The sequence below is a fragment of the Pyrus communis genome, chromosome 1 (assembly GCF_041283825.1).
Source record: "Pyrus communis isolate YQ-2024b chromosome 1, ASM4128382v1, whole genome shotgun sequence".
In the NCBI taxonomy this organism is placed as follows: Eukaryota; Viridiplantae; Streptophyta; class Magnoliopsida; order Rosales; family Rosaceae; genus Pyrus; species Pyrus communis.
This window is the reverse complement of record NC_142565.1, coordinates 12,729,127-12,748,866: the sequence shown is the minus strand read 5'-3', so window position 1 is coordinate 12,748,866 and position 19,740 is coordinate 12,729,127. Positions and strand designations below refer to the sequence as shown.

The window sequence follows — 19,740 nt, the reverse complement described above, 5'->3', positions numbered from 1 at the left end:
CCTTTTAATGTGGGGATTTAGGCCCACTTATTTTTAGTGTTTTTGTTGGGCTTCCTTCCATCACTTTGACAAAAAAAAAAAAAAATTACACCTTGTAAGTTAGAAATGTTAAGTTCAATTTTTATAAAAGACGAATTTAAATCGTATTATTACTAATTTATTATGAAGCTTATTGTAAATAATATCGATTGGCTAAAAAAAAAGAAATATCTGCTAAACTTAAATTATTCAAGAAGAACAAGTGACTCTGGTACTCCATAATTTGGACGCATGTCACGTGACCGGACAATCATTGAATTTTGCTTTAAGCCGCGTGTCCCTGGTGAAAAAGGCGCGCAAAAGCCGTGGGTTTGTTCCTTTGCCCCTTCTTGTTCCTTTGCCCCTTCTCCTCATTTCTTTATACACACACATTCTGCACCACTCCCAATAACATCCAACATTGGATTCCAGAAATCTCTCTCTCTCTCTCTGCAACTTCTCTCTGAAATCGAACAGCAATGGCGAGTCCAACTCAGGACATGATCGACACGTACATGAGCATCACCGGCGCGTCTCATTCACTCGCGCTTCGAAAGCTGGAGGTTCGATTCTCTCTCTCTCTCTCAATTTTCAGTGACAGCATATTGTTGAGTCGCTGTGCAAGCTTTCATTGCGTTCCTTGAATGTTTGTTTTGTAAGATTATTATAAGCTTTTGTTCTTAATTTTTTCAAAATTAGCAAAAACGGCGCCGCTTTTCTGCCTAGGGTTTCTTGATCCATTCTCTTTAGTGCAAGATTGTGCAATTTCTTGACTTCTTGATGAAATGTAGGTAGTCATGCTTGTGTAGTTTCTTGAATTCTTGGTAAAATGTTGTGTCTTGCATAAGTTCTTGAATTCGGGATCGTACATTATTTCCGGTTAGACGTCTGAGATTTGGTACTTCTTTCTGCAAATTAAAAGGTTTTAGTGTGCGATGTTAAGGGAGATGCACAAGTATTCGTCGATTACGAAGAACAGAGCCTTCGTGGATTGGATTCCTAACTGAATTTGCTCTCTGTCTGGCTGGCATTGCAGCATTCGATGAGCTACTCTAATTTTCGTCTTCTAGGATAACTCGTGTGTTGAGCGTGTAACAGTCTTCGTGTTTTATTTTTGAATATATGGTTTGAAAAATCTATTCCTCAGCACCATAAGTTTATCAGTTAGTGATACCTCAGGCCTTTTACACCAAGTGCTACCGCTAAGGCTTTGGTGGCCTTGGTTGTGAGGTTGAATGTGGATTATCTAGGGTCACAGTGCTATCCTGCTCAAAAGTGGTGTTTAAATGTTTTGCACCCGGTAATGTGAATTGTATTTTCTTTATGTTGGACTTCTATGTTTTCTGAGTTGTCTGGTGCGTCTTGGCTGGTAAACAGGAATACGGAGGAAATCTCAGCGAAGCCGTGAATGCACATTTTGGGGGAGTATATAGAGACTTGTATTGCATCTTGAGTTCATCTTAATCCTCGTTATCTTCGTGCTCAACTTAGTAGTACATTTTAACATTCTACACTAGTGTTTCTTCACTATTTGATAATTGTTTTACTTCTGTTCTTCCGGCTGCAGTACAAATCTGGGGTCGGCTGCTAACCCCCAGTACAATTTCTCTCATATGGATGGCCAGAATCAGGTTGCACCACATGCTTACCCGCAATACAATAATATGAGTGCTCAGAATCAAGTTGCACCACAAGGACTTGGACCACTTCTCTCTGCTGCTAGGAGTTTCAGGCCCTCGTTACTCCTTGATCCTAATTACAGTAGACGTCTCTTTAATCGAATTACTGGTCGTGCACCATTAATTTCACAGCCAGGAGCGGTACCTGGGGTTCCTGTGGAGTTTAACAGAGGGAATGATCAGCCTCATCTCTCAGGACAGAGGCCTCCCATTCAGGACATGACAGGAAATCTACATGGAAATGATGTGGAGGAGGAAATGATTCGAGCTGCTATTGAGGCTTCAAAACAAGATGCTCAAAAGGCTTATCTTCTGAATATGCAAAGCAGGGCTCAAAATGTACGCTATTGCCAATTTAACTGAAGTTTTGTCATTCTTAAGTTATGACTCTTGTCAGATTTTTTCATGCAGGTGTCTCCTGTTAATGGGCTTCCAGATAATCAAATTCACCTAGATAACAATGATTTTGATCGTGCAGTTTCACTGTCCGTGAAGGTTCCTAATCTTGAATGCTTTGCTTTGTTTGGGGGGGTTGCTTCCATATCTTAGAGGGTATTGATCTATTTAAAATTGAATTGAGTTCAGACAGCAGAACGAGAGAAAGTGATGCGTGAGCAACAAATGAAAGATAAGAATCAAGTACCAGGAACTTATAGTACATCAAGGGTATGGCCTCTACTTATGGTGGGTGTGTGTGTGTGTGTGTGTGTGTGTGTGTGTAATAGTGTGCACATACAGTGAGAAATTTAAGGAAGAAAAAGACTTTTGAATAAGAATTGTATAGGAATTTTCATTCAGACAATTTCACTACAGGTTATATGATCTGGGAAAGGAAATTGTAGGCTTTTGCACCATACACGTTAGAACCTTTTGCAGAAATTGTTTCAGATAAATTTTAGGCAGTTTTTCTGGCCAAAAATGTGATTAGTATTCTTGCTGAACTTCTGAGTATTATACATTCTAAATCGTAAATAGAAATATTATTTTCTTCCCATTCTGAAGGAAAAGGTTTTGTTTCTTCTAAAATGGTTGTTCCTAATTTATAGTGGGAAACCTCAATGCACCACGATGGAGATGGAAATGTAGAAAGAAAACAAGCGAGTCAAGAGTTGAAGCATGATTCTGGGAACAATCTTCAGCAGGGTAACCTTGCCATTAGTTCTGAAGAGGTATCATTTTCTTGTTCTAAATGTTTTTGATTTAGCCCATTTAAAGAACAGGGACTGCTATACTAATACAATTGTTTACATATCCTTGTAGTTAGGCGGCATTTCTTCCAAAGAGCTTGACGAAGCTATACTGCTTGAGAATGCACTTTTTGGTGAATCCTCGTATGCACCTAATTTTCCAAGTGGTCCAAGTAGAAATTTGGATCCTAATTTGCAGCCTGTTCACGGCCCTTCATCATCCGCTCTAACAACAAGACAATTGCTTAGAGAACAACAGGTTTTAAAATCCTTCTTGAAATCACTATCGTGAGTGTTGGTATTCCAGTTGTCCAACTCTTGACTGCTAGAAATATTGCTTGCAGGATTGTGAGTATCTCGCATCCCTCTTGGCTGATAAAGAAAAGGAAATGAATGGTGTTAATGAAGTTGGAACTTGTGACATAAAGGATGTCGGCTCTGACAACAAAAAGATTGATCCATTGGTATCTGTCAATATTGTTGAATTGTTTTATGCTATTGTTTACAATTGATTTTTGGATTCCACTTCTCTGCATAAAACTTGATATTGTGATGTTTTCCTCAACTTTTAAGTGTTGCAAGAGATACTAGGAAACAATTGTAATTCTTGATTGTCTAATTTGTTCCCGATGTCCTACATGTTGAAGAAGTTTATTAGTGTATCTCTATAAGAATGGTTCTTTGATATTCATGTGTTTTTAGTGCTTAAGTTCATGTAGTTCAGAACTCATGGTGGAATTATTGATCTGAAGAACCTTAAAGTTCGAATAAAGACAAATGTATAGTCAAAGACATAGGCTGCTGACTTCACGACTGCATATGATAACTAAAATGTGTAGTGCTGTCTGCATCTGCAGATACAAAGCTGTAAATTTTGTTGCACAGGCTTTGGTCACCTTGAATACGAGTATTCCTTTTTGTTGTTTGGTAGTTTTCAATGTGTTCCATGACTGTATCAAGGAAATAGAATTAGATTCCTGTGACTTCTATGACTGTCTCTGCACCCTCAATTTACACAGCTTTCCTCTTTCCCAATATTACACAGCTTTCCTCAATGAGGTTGAGGTTTATGATGGAATGATTACCATTTTGATTTTTCAATGGCATAATGTTATAATTCTTTTCCCTACAGTCTAATTGTCTCACTGATGGCAGGAACTCGAGAGTAGGCTTGCTGCGAAAAGGGCTTCGCTTCCTTGTGAACCAGCAATAGATGATCAGAATGCTGTGACTCTTCTTGTAAGGATGCCAAATGGAACTCGCCTTAGTCGCCGCTTTAACAAGTCTGACAAGCTTCAGGTACAATTTTAAAATCTTTATAAGTTAAAAAGAACGTCTCTTTGTCTCAACTGACCAAAAATCTTGTTCCATTTTAGGTTCTGTTCGACTTCATAGATGTTGGTAGAGAGGTTAAGCCTGGAACTTACAGAGTGGTAAACACTCCTCTTTTCTTTGGCTTTTTGTTTTTTGTCTGTTTTATTTTTTTTATTTTTTATTTTTTTTTTAACGAAATTGGATGAAATTCATAAAATAAAAAAGTAGAAAATAGTAGAATACTTTTAATTGGTTTTCAGATTGGGGCATTAGCGAACTGTTAAGGCATGGGCTGTTATATCCAGTTGCAGGATTCAATACAGAATCATGGGCTGTTAAAATGGAATATTTGATCCCGAATGTGGTAATTTAAGACGGGGACAATGCCGTAGACTCTAAATCACATGCGGTGTTTAATTTCAGTAGACATGACATGGTTGCCGTACCGTCCAGCAAAAGTTTGGTTGTTTTTCGTCATCTAAATAGGACAAAGCTGCACGTCTACTTTCTTGCAGACATGACATGATTGGCATCCTGGTTGAGGTTTTTTATTTCTGTGAACAGGTGAGGTCATATCCTCGGCGTGCTTTTACTGTTGGTGACAGCATACTATCGTTAAGTGAACTTGGCTTGACAAATAAACAAGAAGCTCTGTTTCTGGAATTGATTTAGAGTACAGCTCTTCCTTCGAAGTTTCGTCTCTGATCATACGACACAAGATGAAAGGTATGGTCTTTGTCTACGGTTGATTCATTTTACTAGGGAGCTAAAGGGACATGATCCGGGCCAGGTTTGGAACCTAGATCATGTCCTCGGAAGGTAGTGGACGTTGAACTGGTTGACCATTAATGCTGTTAGTAATCCTTCTCATGGGAGGTAATGTCTCAAACAACTTGCCGTACCTCAAACCTTGTAAACCAAAGAAAAGTGACATGCATTCATCAGGATAATGCCGGTGTGTATATGATTTACCTTCTCCATGTTGCATGCCTTCTGAGTTTATACGACATGTTCGATCTTGTAGCATGCTCTGTCGGTGGAACTTCGATTACCGACACAAGAGGATGTTTTTGTTGTAGAAAAATTGCATTTAAACTGCTTCTTTTCATTGGTATAGAATTCTTAATCCAAGTTTCACTCCACAAATCTTGAGCGCATGGGAAAAAAAAAATCATTAAATTTCAAAATTATCGACATAAAAATTGGAATAATTTGAAGTAAAATAAAAAAAAGGGGAAAGCCCTAAAGGTAGAGGCTTATGTATTCGATTTGCTTTGTTCTTGATTTTCTTGGGCAGGAGCTGGGGCAGTCCAGTACTGCTTGACCGCCAACAAAATCTTCTCTCTCACCTTTGGTCCGTTTTCATGGTCAACGATTCTGGCATCGTATTGCATTGCATCCAAGATGCTTTTGACTTTCACCAACACGTCCACGTCATCGCGGAAGATTATACTGCCCTCTGGCCTTAAAATCCTATCCATTTCTAAAAGAATATCTTCCGCTTCACATCTGCAACACAAATGAATCATGTTCATGTTAGTAATTTTAAATGCTTTTGATGATTTTTTAGGGATGGATTGTTCGCGCGACTGTTCCAATGAGACGCAATCAGTAGGTGGTGCACATTTGACGTATATTGGGATTAAAAGCATCAATGAGACGCAATCACTCCACGTATCAAAAGAGTATATGCGCGTGAACGATTGATGCTGAAATAATAGTTGAAATCATATAAGTAGACTAACTCAATGTTCAAGAGTGCGAGGCTGAGGAAGTCACCTGTCCTTGTAGAGGGTAAAAACTGAATCAGAGTGAATGAAGTCATAGGTTCTTGGGTAAGTAGACATAGCTTCACACCTGCCAAGTAACAAGTCATTAGCAGCACTAACAAAGCAATGCATATGACAAAACGGTATTCCGTACCATATCTCTAATTGACGCGGAACCCACTTGTATGCATAGGTCCCACCTCGATTGGAGACGTGGTTCATAACATGATTCGTAAATGCGGTTCAAATAGTTTTATAGTTATTGCATGGGCAAAGAGCATACCAGTTCTGATAAGTTCCAATCAATCCTCGTTCATAAATGGCTCCAAGGGTGTTAACCTCAGCCTCAACAGGGACAATGTTCATAACCCACACAGGGTCATGAACAAGTACAGCTGCAAAGCCGCCCAAGTAAGCGTTCATATCGAGCAGATTCCGGTACCTCCCGGGCTCTGCCAACTGATAATCCACGGTCTTGTAATATTCTACTCTTTTCTTCCATAGCTCTGTGTTTTCTCTGAAGCTCTCAGCTGTGATTCCAGTCAGCCTCCCACTGCTGATTCTTGGAGGGACTGTGTTTAGCCTCTCTGGCCATTTAGCCAATTGCCCTCCTGCAATTTCTTTTATGTTGTTCACTCCGGGAAGTGGGGTTAAACAATCCTCCATTTTCGTATACCTACCAAAAAAAAGAGATGCAAGGATGTTGAGTAAAACTTAAACAAAAAAAGATTAAAAAAAGATTCGAGTAAAGAACAAAAAAGCAGCAACAAAATACGAGTGTATGGTTGGTTCGACTTGGACAGTTTAACTACTCTACCTGCCTTTGCTATCAGGTTGGTTTTGGATCAATGCCAAAGTGTACATTCTTTAACAGCTGGAAAACTTGTCTTAACTATACCGGGAACGCTAGTGGGATGGTATCTCAAACTAATAACGTATTGCTATGTGGAAAAGTTAAATTGCGTTCTAGGTATGGAATATCGCCAGAGACATGTTCGGTGTAGGTAAGTTCTAGTACTATAGACACCAAATTTTAAGATATCAGCTGATGTGTTAGTGTTTCATGCTAGGCCCATCCTCGACCTTATTTGTTCAAAGCAACTAAGAAATAGTCACATTTATTGCTAACCAAAATTTAGTATAGTAAGTTCATGTCTCTAGTACTATTGTTAGAGAGCACAAAAAGATAAAACAAAATTCTAATCCAATCAATAACCAAAAATCTACGAAAATCTAAAAGAAAAATTATTTCAGAAATTGCAGAGACTAGATAATTTAAGAAGGGAAAAGCACATTACCATGCAGTGTCAGGATCTTGAGCTTGGCAGAAGGATGGTTTCTTGAAGAGCTTTCTGGTGACCTTACAGTGAACATGGTTGGTGGGTTTTTGCCAAATTGCAAGGTCACCCTTTTGCTTCAGTTTCTTCCAACATAAGCTTTTTGCTACATTCTCAATCGTTGTCTGCTCAGCTTTAAGATCTTCAGCTGTTCTTTCCCATCCTTTCCAGTGATTCTCCCAGTTTATTGGTGGCCCGGAAAGAATCCAGTACCCACCGGGGCGTAAAACTCGATCAACTTCGATCAAGTAAAGTCCATCTGCATGATCAAAATCCTAAGTTAAACATCTTCATCTTCAAGCATCATATATAATAGAGCAAAGAAAATGTTTTAACCTAAAGTTGATCAGGGTTTACGGTGAATTTACCATATTGGCCCCAGGGGATGAGGCATCGAGAGCAGTGAGCCATGTCAAAAGCTCTTGAGGGGTAAGGAAGTCTTTTGGAAGCAAGAATGCCAATCAATGCAGGAACTCCTCTTTCGAGAGCAAATTGAACTTGTGCTTCATGTGTGTCTCTTGGTGCAAATGACACTGTTAGAATGTCCCTGGACAAAAGGTAAGCTCCCCAACTTGCAACCTTAAAGGAAAATTATAAGAATATTCGTCACTCTAATTACACATGACAAATATCAGCATGAGAAAATCTTCATTTCAAGCGGTTACATATTCCATGGTTTTTGTCACTCTTACGTGACTGCACCACGAATATTGAATGTTAAAGAAATATGAACAGGTAACGGAACGAGTAATTGACTAGTCTAATTTATTTTTTCATAAAGGGAAGTGATTTTCACACAATTTTTTTGATCTCTTATACACTGTTTACCTTTTATTTAGTTATAGCAGCTGTATCAGTATAAAAAGTAGTGTGTGAGAAGCTAAATCAGACATGTCAAAAGCACTTCCCTTTGTAAATAAACTTTCAATTAAATAAAAGTTATTGACAAAGAATTCTGTTGAACTGTTAGAGGGTGACTTGTACAAAATAATTAAGGAGATAGTTGGTATAACTAAGGAAGGTTGGAAAGTCTATGAACAAATATTATGTAAACATATCTACATTTAATTTCGCATTAAAAGCAGATTAAGTAACTACCATTATAAATAAGTACATTGCAAGATACATAGAATCGCTTTTTCCACAAGTCAATGCTAATTAATAGTAAAATAAACGTATCATGTTGACCGATATCTCTTATGCACTTTGCTTCAGTGCCAAGGGTGCATATATAAAAAAGATTTTCAAATTATTTTCATTCATTGTCTAATTTCTACTAGCCAATTCTTTTCCAGAAATTTTAGCATTGACTGAAATGGATTTTTTTATTTTTTATTTTTGAACAAATGATATAACTTGATGAGGAAAAAATGGGCTGAAATGGATATTTAAATGTATAACTTTTCACTACTTAATTAAGACAACATGGTTTTCAAAAACCATTTTCCAATTTGGTTTTTCCCAAAATAATGTAGAATAATGCTACCCACCACCCTGCCAACCCACATTTTTGCTAATTTCTTTCCATAATATCATGCTAAACAAAAAATATATTTTTTGTTTAATTCTTAATTTTGATTTCTACAACTTACCTTTCTGGGTCCACAAAGGCAACTCAACCTTATATGCCTCTATTTAGACAACGAGAATTAATATTCTTAAAATAGTTATAAAAAAAATAATTAAAAAAAAAATTAAACTGAGCTGCAACTTCCTTTTTTTTATTTTTATTTTTATTTTTTAGTATTAAGTTTCTGCCCATAAAAGGTGGAAATTTCTGTAGTTTTCCTTAGGATTTCTCTTTCCTTGAATTACTCAAGTTATCAAAAACAAAAGGAAACAAATAAAAAGAAAATTCCCTCACACCCTATCACCTTTAAGACGCTTACTTTCTACTCAAACAATCCTCAATTAAAAAGAAAGAAAAAAAAAAAAAAAAAAAAAAAAAAAAAAAACAGACCAAAGGGTCATATTGGCCGATTCGGCCATTCCGGCTGGCAGATCACAGTTCGGACAAGTTATGCAGCATAAACGTTTTCTTGTCAGATAATCAAAGCACATATCCAAAGAAAGAATGTGAAATACTCAACCCAAAATACAACTCATTATCGTTTCAATTGACAAAGAACCAACCTACCTACTCCTAACAAACATATGCATTTACAAATGAACATTGCGGCCATAGCCAAACTACCATTCACCAAACTCGTAACCATAACCATGATAGCTTTTCAAACCGAAATAATAAATAAATAAATAAAAAGTAAACAAAACTTGCTTACCCCGCAACCGGTATCGATGGCGGTCCGTATAGACCCCTCTCTGAGATTAATTAACTTTCCGATATCATCAATATACGCATCTGCACCGCGAGGAAACATGGTCCCGCCACCAGGGAATCTAAACCGATCCCCTTCGTAATGAACCCAGTTCTGCATCTTCTTCTCCACGGTCAACTCCTTGTGCGGCACGTTTGCATACCAAACCGATTCTCGGCTCTCCGGCCACCGAAACGGCACCGTGTAGCCGTGAGGTGCTGGAATCCGACACTTCAGGAGTTCCTCCTTGTCCGGGCAATGCCTCTCCCTGTACACCAACCTATCCCTGTCGAACTTGAGCGATCTCGTGGCGTCCTCGCACGGGGTGTACTCGCTGTGCTTGGCGTCGCAGGCCGGCAGGTGAGCCACACGCGCAGCCACGGGAGGTAGGGGGAGGTCCTCGGCGCGGTGGTGGGCGTTGAAGTCGAGAGTTATTGTTGTGTTTGTGGTGATTGGAGGACATGAGGCGACGGCGGAGACAGGTGTGTTAATTACGGCGCGGCTGGTTGAGTGCTGCCAAATTCCGACGAGGTAGCAGATCGTGCAGAGGACTGCGGCTACCGTCATGAAATAAAGGTTGGCTCTTTTGGGTTTCAGTGAAAAGTACTGTAGTGGAGTTTGGAAAGCCATTGTTTTAGAGAGAGAGAGAGAGAGAGAGAGAGAGAGAGAGAGAGGGTGAGAGGGTGTGTGTGTGTGTATATATATATAGGGAAAGAGGTTGATGATTTGAGTGAGAGGGTTTCAAGGTTGATATTATAAAAATTTTCTACACCTGTCCATTTGGAAGAGGCGAGTGAAATACACCCGTGTATGCCAGTAGAATATATATAACCTTGTTAATGGTCGGCTGAAACTTAACTGTTTGAATATGAAACTGTTGACGCAAGAGCTTGCGGGAATCTAAATTACCAACAAAAACGTGTATCCGCTTGTGTCTGTCTCTCTCGATCCCGACGCTACCACGACAACTTGGTATTGATTTGAAGAACATAGTTTGCCTCATGCACACGAGACGAGAGTGTAGGAATTTATTCAAAGAATGCGTGCAATGTGTGTGAATGTGTACTTACTATAGTAAATGCATAGTCAATATGGATTTCAAGGTAACAATGCATTTACCATAAGTCCATATTGACTTCGGATTCTGTGCACCTTTTATTACGCCCATTTGTTTTCGGAATTTGCCTTTCTTGGCATGTCCACTGAAATTTCTTTCTGGTTTTTTTCACTATAATTAATAATTAAGATTTCCCATCAAAATACGAGGAATTTTAATAAACGCACTAAAGATTATTTCTGAAAAAAAAAATGACAAAAATTGGAAAACCAATTTGCTATTGAATTTGTATCATCACATTTTTAGTGTTATTGTATTTATTGTGTTTGTCTATTTATTTGATTATAGTTAAATGAATTTATTTATATTTGAATGCTCTTTCATATATGTAATTAATTATAGCCATTAAAAAACTACTATTGTGAGGTGGGTCAAACACTGTAGTTCGTGCGATATCAAGTTAAAATAAGTGGTGAATGATTTTAGTGGTTAGCGTCTTTTTTTTTCAATTCACTACGTACTTAGTTTAAACCCTCCATCTCTTTCCATGTAAATTAGTATAACATATCTTTTATGCTCAAAAGAATTCCCATCAAATCATACAAAAATATAATTTTAAATCGAAATGACGTGAATTTAGATATAAATGCAATAATATATATATATAACTATAACTTTAGTGGGTTAATTAGTTAATTGTTAGGGGAGAGGAGAATCGGTGGAGATCAAACTCACACTACAATGCATAAGCATGATTGATTTTCTCCATTGAGGTAAAGCGTCATTTGCGATTTTATGTAATTCTTAAGATCATCAAATTATTCCTTCTTTGTAAATGTTATTCAATTCCTTTTACTATAGTTACTATTGTGCATTATAAATGTTATTCAATTCCGTAACGAAACCGAACCAAACAAATCTCGAATCGACAATAATGAAAAGTTTTCGGATTTGGTTGAGATTTAATCTCAATTGTTCAATCAAAATTAACCTCTCTCTCTCTCTCTCTCTCTCTCTCTCCCCCCTCACCTCACTTTGATCACTCTCTCTCTAATCTTCCGCGTAACCTTGAACCTTGAATCCCCGATATCTCCTCCTCTTGATCTCTCTCTCTCTCTCTCTTCTCTCTCTCCTCCACACACAGTGGGTTCTTTCTTTTCATTGCAGTAAACGCTCGATCATCTCACTTCTCTCTCTAGAAACAAAGGAAAACCCTTGGGGGCTAAAACCACAAAAACTAGAAGGCAAAAACAAGGTTTCAAAAAGCACTAGGCGCTAGTCGGGTCCCGCATAGAAGATTTTATAATTATAATTAATTTATTATGTAATATATAAATAGAATATATAGATTATAAAGTGTTAAAACATATTGAAAACATGGGGAACAATCATATAATTAGTGTTCATCAAATTATCAACAAGTATGTTACAATTTAATGAAAAATAAAATGCAAAATGAAAATTATCTATTTTTTTATCTAAGTGAGAGTTGCAATTTAGGCAGGTGCCTAAGTAAGTCTGGGTGGGTGCCTCCTAGGCAGTTTTAGGCATTTATCTTAATTTTCAAACACCTAGGGATTAATCAAGGTAGCCTTGGAATGGCGTAGGTAGCAATAGGCCGGTATTTTTAGAATAGTGGACAAAAACAATGGAAGAGCAGCAATAACAACAATGCGGCTATCAATGTCGCCCAAGCCATTGTCATAGCTCTTGATTGGAGCTCCACTCCTAACATCTGCAAAATAGATGTTGTTTTCCTCAAATGGACTCTGTCTTCTTCCTCTCTTAAGAAAACCTTACCTTGTGTTTTATTAGAACTATTAGTTGTCTTTCTCTCTCTAGATTTAAGGATTCAGGAGTGGAATTAGGGTTTAGAAAATCCCTAATTTCAATAACTACCTGATTTCTTTGTATTTGGTTTCAATTTTCTGTTTTTGATCATGGGTTTTTCTTTGATATTCGTATTCGATTGCTGACTCTCTGATTTTTGGGGATACCAAACCGAAAAATCAAAATAATTTCAGTATATAGAATTTCGAGAAAACCAAAATTTAGGTTCGATATCAGTATTCAACCTTCATTTGCGAACAATTTAGGTTCGGTATTCGGATCAACCACTTTGGTTTGGTACCGAACTAAACCAGCCCCAATTAACAATATATCAATCAAATTTATTCTCATTATAAGTGGGTCAATGAGACTTTGAGATACATTATAGCACCTTAATCAAACAAAATTTACTAATTCATGCCGCTACAGCTGGCATCATGCAGCTTTTTTTATATTTTAAATCAGGTCAATCCCATGCATCACTCACATGTCTCATACGTTCATACCTTGCATGACTTTGTGGATTCAAACGTTGCAACGCAGTGTCTGTTTCTTAGTTCTATTTTTTACATTTAGATTCATACACTGCATTATAGTGTCTGTTTCTAGTTTATCTTCTGCAGCTTCCATTTCTTGTGATGCTTTTACATTTGGATTCAGACTCTAAAATGCAATGTCTGTTTTTTGTAATTTCCTATGGATTATCTTCAAGTTTCCTAGAGATGCAAACATTGCCTTCCACCATTCCAAACATATTCATTACAAATTAAATAGTAAAAATGACCTAAAATTTGAAACATGAATTCCCAAGATTTGATCCACCGCTTAATTTTGTCCTCAAGCTCCTTCCACGACATCTTCTAAACCTCATCGATACTTAGGTTTAACTTCTATCACCTTAGCCTCGACAAGCTTTCTTCTAGAAATTCTTTCCGACATTTGATGTGCGGTCATCTTCCCTGAATCCCGCCGCCACCATCTGCTTCACGATCTCATGGAGGTCGTTGATGGTTCTAGAATGAATCTTGTCAACGACAATATTGTAGTCGCTAATCGACTGAGCCATTGTGATATGGTGCTACTCGCGTCACCAATGACCACTTCTTCATCAAAAAGAAAGATGAGAGGGAGAGGATGAGATAAGGACGGGAGAAAGTGAGAAAGGAAGGGGGGAGAGACATGAGATCGAAGGCATGGAGATAAGAGAGTATATAAGGATAAGAGCGGGAATGAGAGAAGGAAATCAATAAATTTAAGCGAGATAAGGGTAGAATAATTATTTTCTAACTACCCTAAACCCATGTGGGTTGTGAAATGCTTCATTGACCTATGTATAATTATTTTAAATATTTCATTGATTATGTCCAAAAAGAAATTGTCATTGACAGATGGCTATTTAGTAAAGATTTGATTGACCTTTGACTAAACAATTTTTTTACTACAAAGACATATTTTTAGGTGGGTGATTTGGGTTAAGCCTCATAATGAGCTTGACATAATAATTTAGTATCGAACTCACTATCTACGAGAGTAAAACTTATGATCCTACATAGGAGTGAAAAGGTAAATTATTATACCAATGCACTAAATCAATTTCTAATTTAGAGTGCACAATTAGATTTCTGGAATGCCAATAATAGCTTATTTTACTATAGCATACATTGTCTCTTCAATGTAAGCAAATTTTTTTCTTCACATGGGCAGTTATCATTGGGTAATTATAATTCTTAACATTTGTTTAATTGGCAATTGCTTAACTAAGAAACATTTATCTTTGTCTCATAGTAAATAGGAGGTAAATTACGTTCCTTTATGTTTTCTAAAATTTTATTTCTCGGATAAGTAAAAATAGCTAATGATATTTTCTAAGTTTGATCACTTCCATAAGTTGTAGTGGTTTCTGTATGTACATCCTGCTAAAACCACGTTAATTGTTGTAAGCTGATACCAGAAAAAGTAAAAAGTTATAAGTAAACGGCACAGTTACTTTCTCGTCTTGTATTTACATGAAAATTCTGTCCTGAATGTTTGAATTGTGATTCTATTTCTCTCAAAAATAACAATTGTGATTTTATTTCCTCTATAATACATCCACATATATGTTTAAATTGTGATTTAATCATTTTCTCTGTTAGGAATTTAGAAGATGATCACACTGGAAATAGAAGACTGAAAGCCATTAAAATTGGTCTTGAGTCTCTTCACGAGCAATTAGTTTTGAGTTAGATGCTCTATTTTAACATGATACCAAATCCAACTATCTATATGTTGAGTCTAATAGCCTCACATGCTCCCCACACTGTTTGCAATGGACTATGATAGGCACTAGATATGTAATACTCTGATTATGATATGCTCCCCAACCGAACAAAAAGATCTGTTATTTGTAGTTGCGTTGCCTCCATTGCTAAAGAGTACTTAACTTGGTTTAACCGTAACTGTTCAAATAAGATGAGAGGGAATGAGAGGAAAAAAAGAGAAGAGAGAATCATACTTCTATGTATATAGAAACACAGTTATTGGCAGTTATAAAACAGTAGCAAATGGAATCATTTGGAGCAGTGTCAATACAAAATCCTTTACTATTTAAACTTATCTGCTAATAATAGGATTGAATATTTCAAGTTCCGGGCACCGTAGTTTGCTATTTAATTAAGCAACCCATAATTAATCAATTGATTTGAAATCACATATTTTGTCGCAACCGACTGAATCGAAGAATATTGTAAAAGATAATTATATATCTAATTCACAGTCATAACAAAGTTGAATGTGTTGTGTAGAAAGTGTCCATTGTGTGGTCTTTGGTTGATAATGGCATTGCCCACTTTTGGCAGCTGAGGTACTCGACTCTCTAGGCGCGTGAGCTAATAAAGCCGGCCCCTTTGTCTGCAAAAGTCATAAAAAGTGCTTCTGGCTTCTTCTACATGCAGATTACAAAAGCTCCCAACAGAAACACTTTTCTGCGGCATGCAAATATATTAACTAAACGACTCGAATATTACGATAACTGAATAGAGGACGCGAATATTGCGTTTCTTGTGCATTGGTGAAATCAATGGGGACCAGAAGAACAATAGCATATTTTCAGATCAGTCTCTCGACTGATTTTTCGGTGTTGATATACTGTAATCATGGTAAATTGCCATTTCGCCTTTTGAATCATTACGTGAGTGACAAATTTTCCTTTAAACTAATTTTTCAGTCAATTTAATCCTGAATTATGTAAAAATGGCCAATTTACGAATTAAACATTTTGAGTTTAAGTATTCAAAATTTAATATTAGCATATTACAAAGATAATTATATAAATCAACCCAAATTGTGCACTCAATACTCTGTTTATAATTTACAATTATTTTAAAAATGCATTCAACTATAGATTTGAGTTTAACTCAATTAGATTCATAAAATAAATTTAGTATAAACTATCTTATTTTTTGTTAAAGAAAAAAGAACTTGACTACCCACCTAATCACTGGCAGATCTACAATGATGTCAACGGAGTTAGTTGACTTCGTGGGGGCCGGAAAATTTGTTGGGGATGGCCTTGGTGGTCCGGGTGGTAACCACTTCAATTCATGCACACAAGGTGTTCTCTTGCTTATCTCGACATTTGTTGATAAATTCGCTTAGAAGTTGTCGGCATCTATCGACAGCCGCGCAATATGACTTGGCAGATGACTATATCACAAAGGTTCCGCCACTGTTCCTATGCAGCATGGCCTTCACGATTTGCAATTTTTTTTAAGGGTTGGCCAGTATATTGCATTTAGTCAACATATATAACCAAAATAGAAAGAAGTCATGCCACAAACCATACTGATCATAATGGTGACTATATGAAGCAGCTCAAAAGTTTTGCATTTTGGCTTGACGTAATTACCATTAGCGAAGACATTCTTCAAACTGCACGTGCACAATAAACTCACATCGTCACAGCTAATTCATAAAAAAATTGAGCTATTATATTGTTAGGTATACTGGCAAATATGATAGTAATTTTTCTTGCTTAATTATTTATTTATTAGATTAAATTGAGATTTTTAGTAGCCTTGAGTGGTAGTTTCGTAGTAGGTTAGGCGGGTCCTATATATATATCCCAACTAGATTGATCAAAAACTCAAAAGAGCAGTTACAGACATACTAAATTTTGGTGAAATTTGACTTCAACCTCTCAGTGCGCCACAAATTGTTTCTGAATCAAGACTTTGAGTGCCACAGCCCATACCAATGGCAATACCATGCATATCATTTACCAGCTGTAGCAAATACAGAATGAGACGCTTCTAATTTATTTTAAGCATTAAGATTATGTTGCTTGATAAAACAAAAAGATTAAATATTAGGTTCGTATCTTCATTTTCTTAGACACCTATTTGTGCTTCACTCTTCTGTTACTATAAGAAGACGGGTCAACAATGTACATCAGGTTTATACATTTAAAAAAAATATATAATATATCGAGCTTACATCATCATGAAGAAAATTGGAGTTTTACTATAAAACCAATTGACAATATAAGAAGTAGCATAACCTCTTACAAGTAAAAGAGAGAAATATAAGGAGTAACATAACCTCTTACATCATCATGATGTAAGACTCTTTTACCTTCACATCACCACAGATTCATCATGTTCAGCCCATCATGCACGTAAAAGAGAGAAATATAACATATAGTTGTAGCAGCCTTGCTCTATACTTGTAAAACAACGACGAAGAGTAAAACAAAAATGGGAACTCATGACGACACTGATGACAAGCCACTGGGGTTAGCCCCGTGGTGAAGGAGGGGGATGATTAAGAGTAGGATAGGTGTATTTGGGGTCAGGTCGCATTAACAAATTATGAAAGCTATATCTGGGGAGAAACATACAGGTCCTAATCCCATTAAATCATAAAATATGACACATTTTAAAATACTGGACTCAATGAAAATGTTCTACAAGTGCTAGCTGTAGATATAATATTTATTTTCTGAGATTAGTAATCATCTGATTAGCATCAGGGGAAGCAGTCAAGCAGGTAGGGGAAAGGATTATATATAGTTTAGGGAAATATGTATATACACTTCCGACTGTTCAACATATTGATATCTTTATGTGTTGCAGTGATCTACTTGTTTTTAGTTATATTAGTTTACTCCCAACTGCTATAGTAATTTGTACTAGTGAAAGCCTTCACATTAGAAGTCTAGAATTAGATAAGTTGAAGCATCTCTATATCAAGTTTCAATCAATGACTTAATCATTTATTTATTTATTTATTTTTAATTAGAGGTTAGTTTATTAATCCATTATAAGATTGCAACCCTTAACACACCACCTTACAGCACGGCCTATTGACAACCATGCACCACATGCATCCATGTTCATGAAGGCACCCCTCTTTTTCAAGAATGTCAAAGTCTAAGGTTTTTCGCTTTGCATCGAATAAAATTATATGCTCCACCGCTTGTGCGGATCCCTGCCAATGCCCTTGAATTTCATTGCAATTTCAGCACTTTTTATTGTCAGTAACACTGTAGTTGATCTCCAAACAGCTAGCTGGAAGACTTCACAACCTTATTGTAGGTCAACCACTCTATACATTTTTTATTTATTTTTGGGCTGTTGATTATCCTTTTTCTTTTTCTTTGATCAGGGGCTGTGTTATGGCAATATTATGGGCCACTTTTAAATTCGGATTGGCCCATGGACTTGCCTAATTAACTCCATTTTGCTAATATGGGTAGTGGCAAACGAGGCATGTTCTAATGAAATGAATATCAGTTTTTCTTTTGGGGAAAAAACTATACACATTTCTTTTTCTCTTTATGCAATCTTGTTCATCGATGTCTCTTGATTCTTCTTTGTTATACTCAATTCAAAGGCCAGTAATAAACAAAGTGTGCATGGAGAAAAAAAATGATGTGTGTAGATATTATTTCCTTTTCTTTTGACGTTTTAACATTTAAATTTACAACCAAAAGAAAAAAAGGTTTCTCAATCGACTATAACTCTATAATTTCAACTTTTAAATTTGCTGCCAACAAGCAATTAGGTTTTTATTTAGTGGTACTATTTTTCTCTATATCGGAGAAGACCTCAAGCTCAAATTCTCTACCTCATTGATAGGGAGAAAAATTAGTAGTACGAATGAAAAAGGATTTAAGATCAATTTTTTTTTTTTTTTTGAACAATGATTTAAGATCAAATATTATTGCTTATTTTTCCGTTGCAAGTTAACCAAACTTACAAATATATTCATCGAGAAAAAAAATCTGAATTGTTGCTCCCAAATCGTAGAGGTTTTCTGTTTGCATTTTTTAACCTAACTTACCTAACCCTTTGGAAAGTGGCACAAGCCCGAAGAATCTTAGTACAGTCTGCAGCTCAGTGGTAAAGTAATATATATGCGGCTAAATAGCTAAAATAATCTCTGTAAGATATGTATAACACATCATTTTGGTTTCTGAAAATAAAAATCAATATAAATGGTTGTCCATCATTTTGGTCATTTCGTTAAAAACTCTTTGGGCAATTTTCAAAGCTTCGTAACTCAACCAAATTCGACCCATAATATATCAAAATGAAGATAGGAAAGTGTATAACAAGATTATACCTATTTGGAAGCCCAATGGTTGTCGGCGATGGCCGGAAAATAGCTTCAAAGTTAACTGATCCGTGGAAAAACTGGAAAACTTGCCAGAAACTGGATAAAATTTAAACGTTCATAACTTTTTCAATACTCAACGAAATCAAGTGATTTAAAAACAAAAATCATACTTCTCAACGAGATGAAGAGAGTGGTACCTTTATAGATGGCTAATTCACCGTATTTTGGCCAAAAAACGACGAGTTAGCCATTGAGAAGGACCATTCTCTTCGTCTCGTCGAGAAATATGATTTTCATTTTTGAATCACTCAATTTCGTTGAGTATTGAAGAAGTTATGAACGTTTAAATTTTACCCAATTTCCGGTGCGTTTTTCAATTTTTCCGCAGACCAGTCAACTTTGAGGCTATTTTCCGGTCATCTCTGGCAACCATTAGGCTTACAAATAAGTATAATATTGTTCTACACTTTCCTATCTTCACTTTGATATATTATAGGTCGAATTTGGTTAAGAAACGATTGAGTTACGAAGTTTTGAAAATTGCCCAAAGAGTTTTTAACGGAATGACCAAAATGATGGATGATGAACAATTTTAAAGACCATTTCTATTGATTTTCAATCTCAGGAACTAAAG

At 36.4% G+C, this 19,740-nt stretch overlaps 2 protein-coding genes across 5 annotated transcripts; one reads left to right on the top strand and one right to left on the bottom strand.

Annotated features, from left to right (window-relative positions):
- Positions 1-330: 330 nt before the first annotated feature.
- LOC137720851 (UBX domain-containing protein) lies at positions 331-5,344 on the top strand. Of its 4 annotated transcripts, none has more exons than XM_068459961.2 (11): positions 331-581; positions 1,396-1,457; positions 1,586-2,036; positions 2,109-2,192; positions 2,283-2,363; positions 2,744-2,866; positions 2,958-3,143; positions 3,229-3,348; positions 4,040-4,183; positions 4,261-4,317; positions 4,763-5,344. In XM_068459961.2, the coding sequence occupies exons 1-11, from the start codon at positions 498-500 to the stop codon at positions 4,868-4,870; spliced, it is 1,500 nt and encodes a 499-aa protein (XP_068316062.1). In that variant the 5' UTR covers positions 331-497; the 3' UTR covers positions 4,871-5,344. The 4 variants fall into 4 exon arrangements, with proteins under 4 accessions (XP_068316062.1, XP_088554346.1, XP_088554342.1 ...); XM_088698216.1 differs by having other exon boundaries at positions 375-581; positions 1,396-1,439; XM_088698218.1 differs by having other exon boundaries at positions 402-581; positions 941-1,457.
- On the bottom strand, positions 5,266-10,750 carry LOC137720850 (putative methyltransferase PMT15). Its single transcript, XM_068459960.2, has 6 exons — positions 9,587-10,750; positions 7,673-7,883; positions 7,266-7,563; positions 6,251-6,643; positions 5,978-6,055; positions 5,266-5,707 (listed from the first exon to the last, which is right to left on the bottom strand). The coding sequence occupies exons 1-6, from the start codon at positions 10,250-10,252 to the stop codon at positions 5,455-5,457; spliced, it is 1,899 nt and encodes a 632-aa protein (XP_068316061.1). The 5' UTR covers positions 10,253-10,750; the 3' UTR covers positions 5,266-5,454.
- Between the last annotated feature and the right edge of the window lie 8,990 nt (positions 10,751-19,740).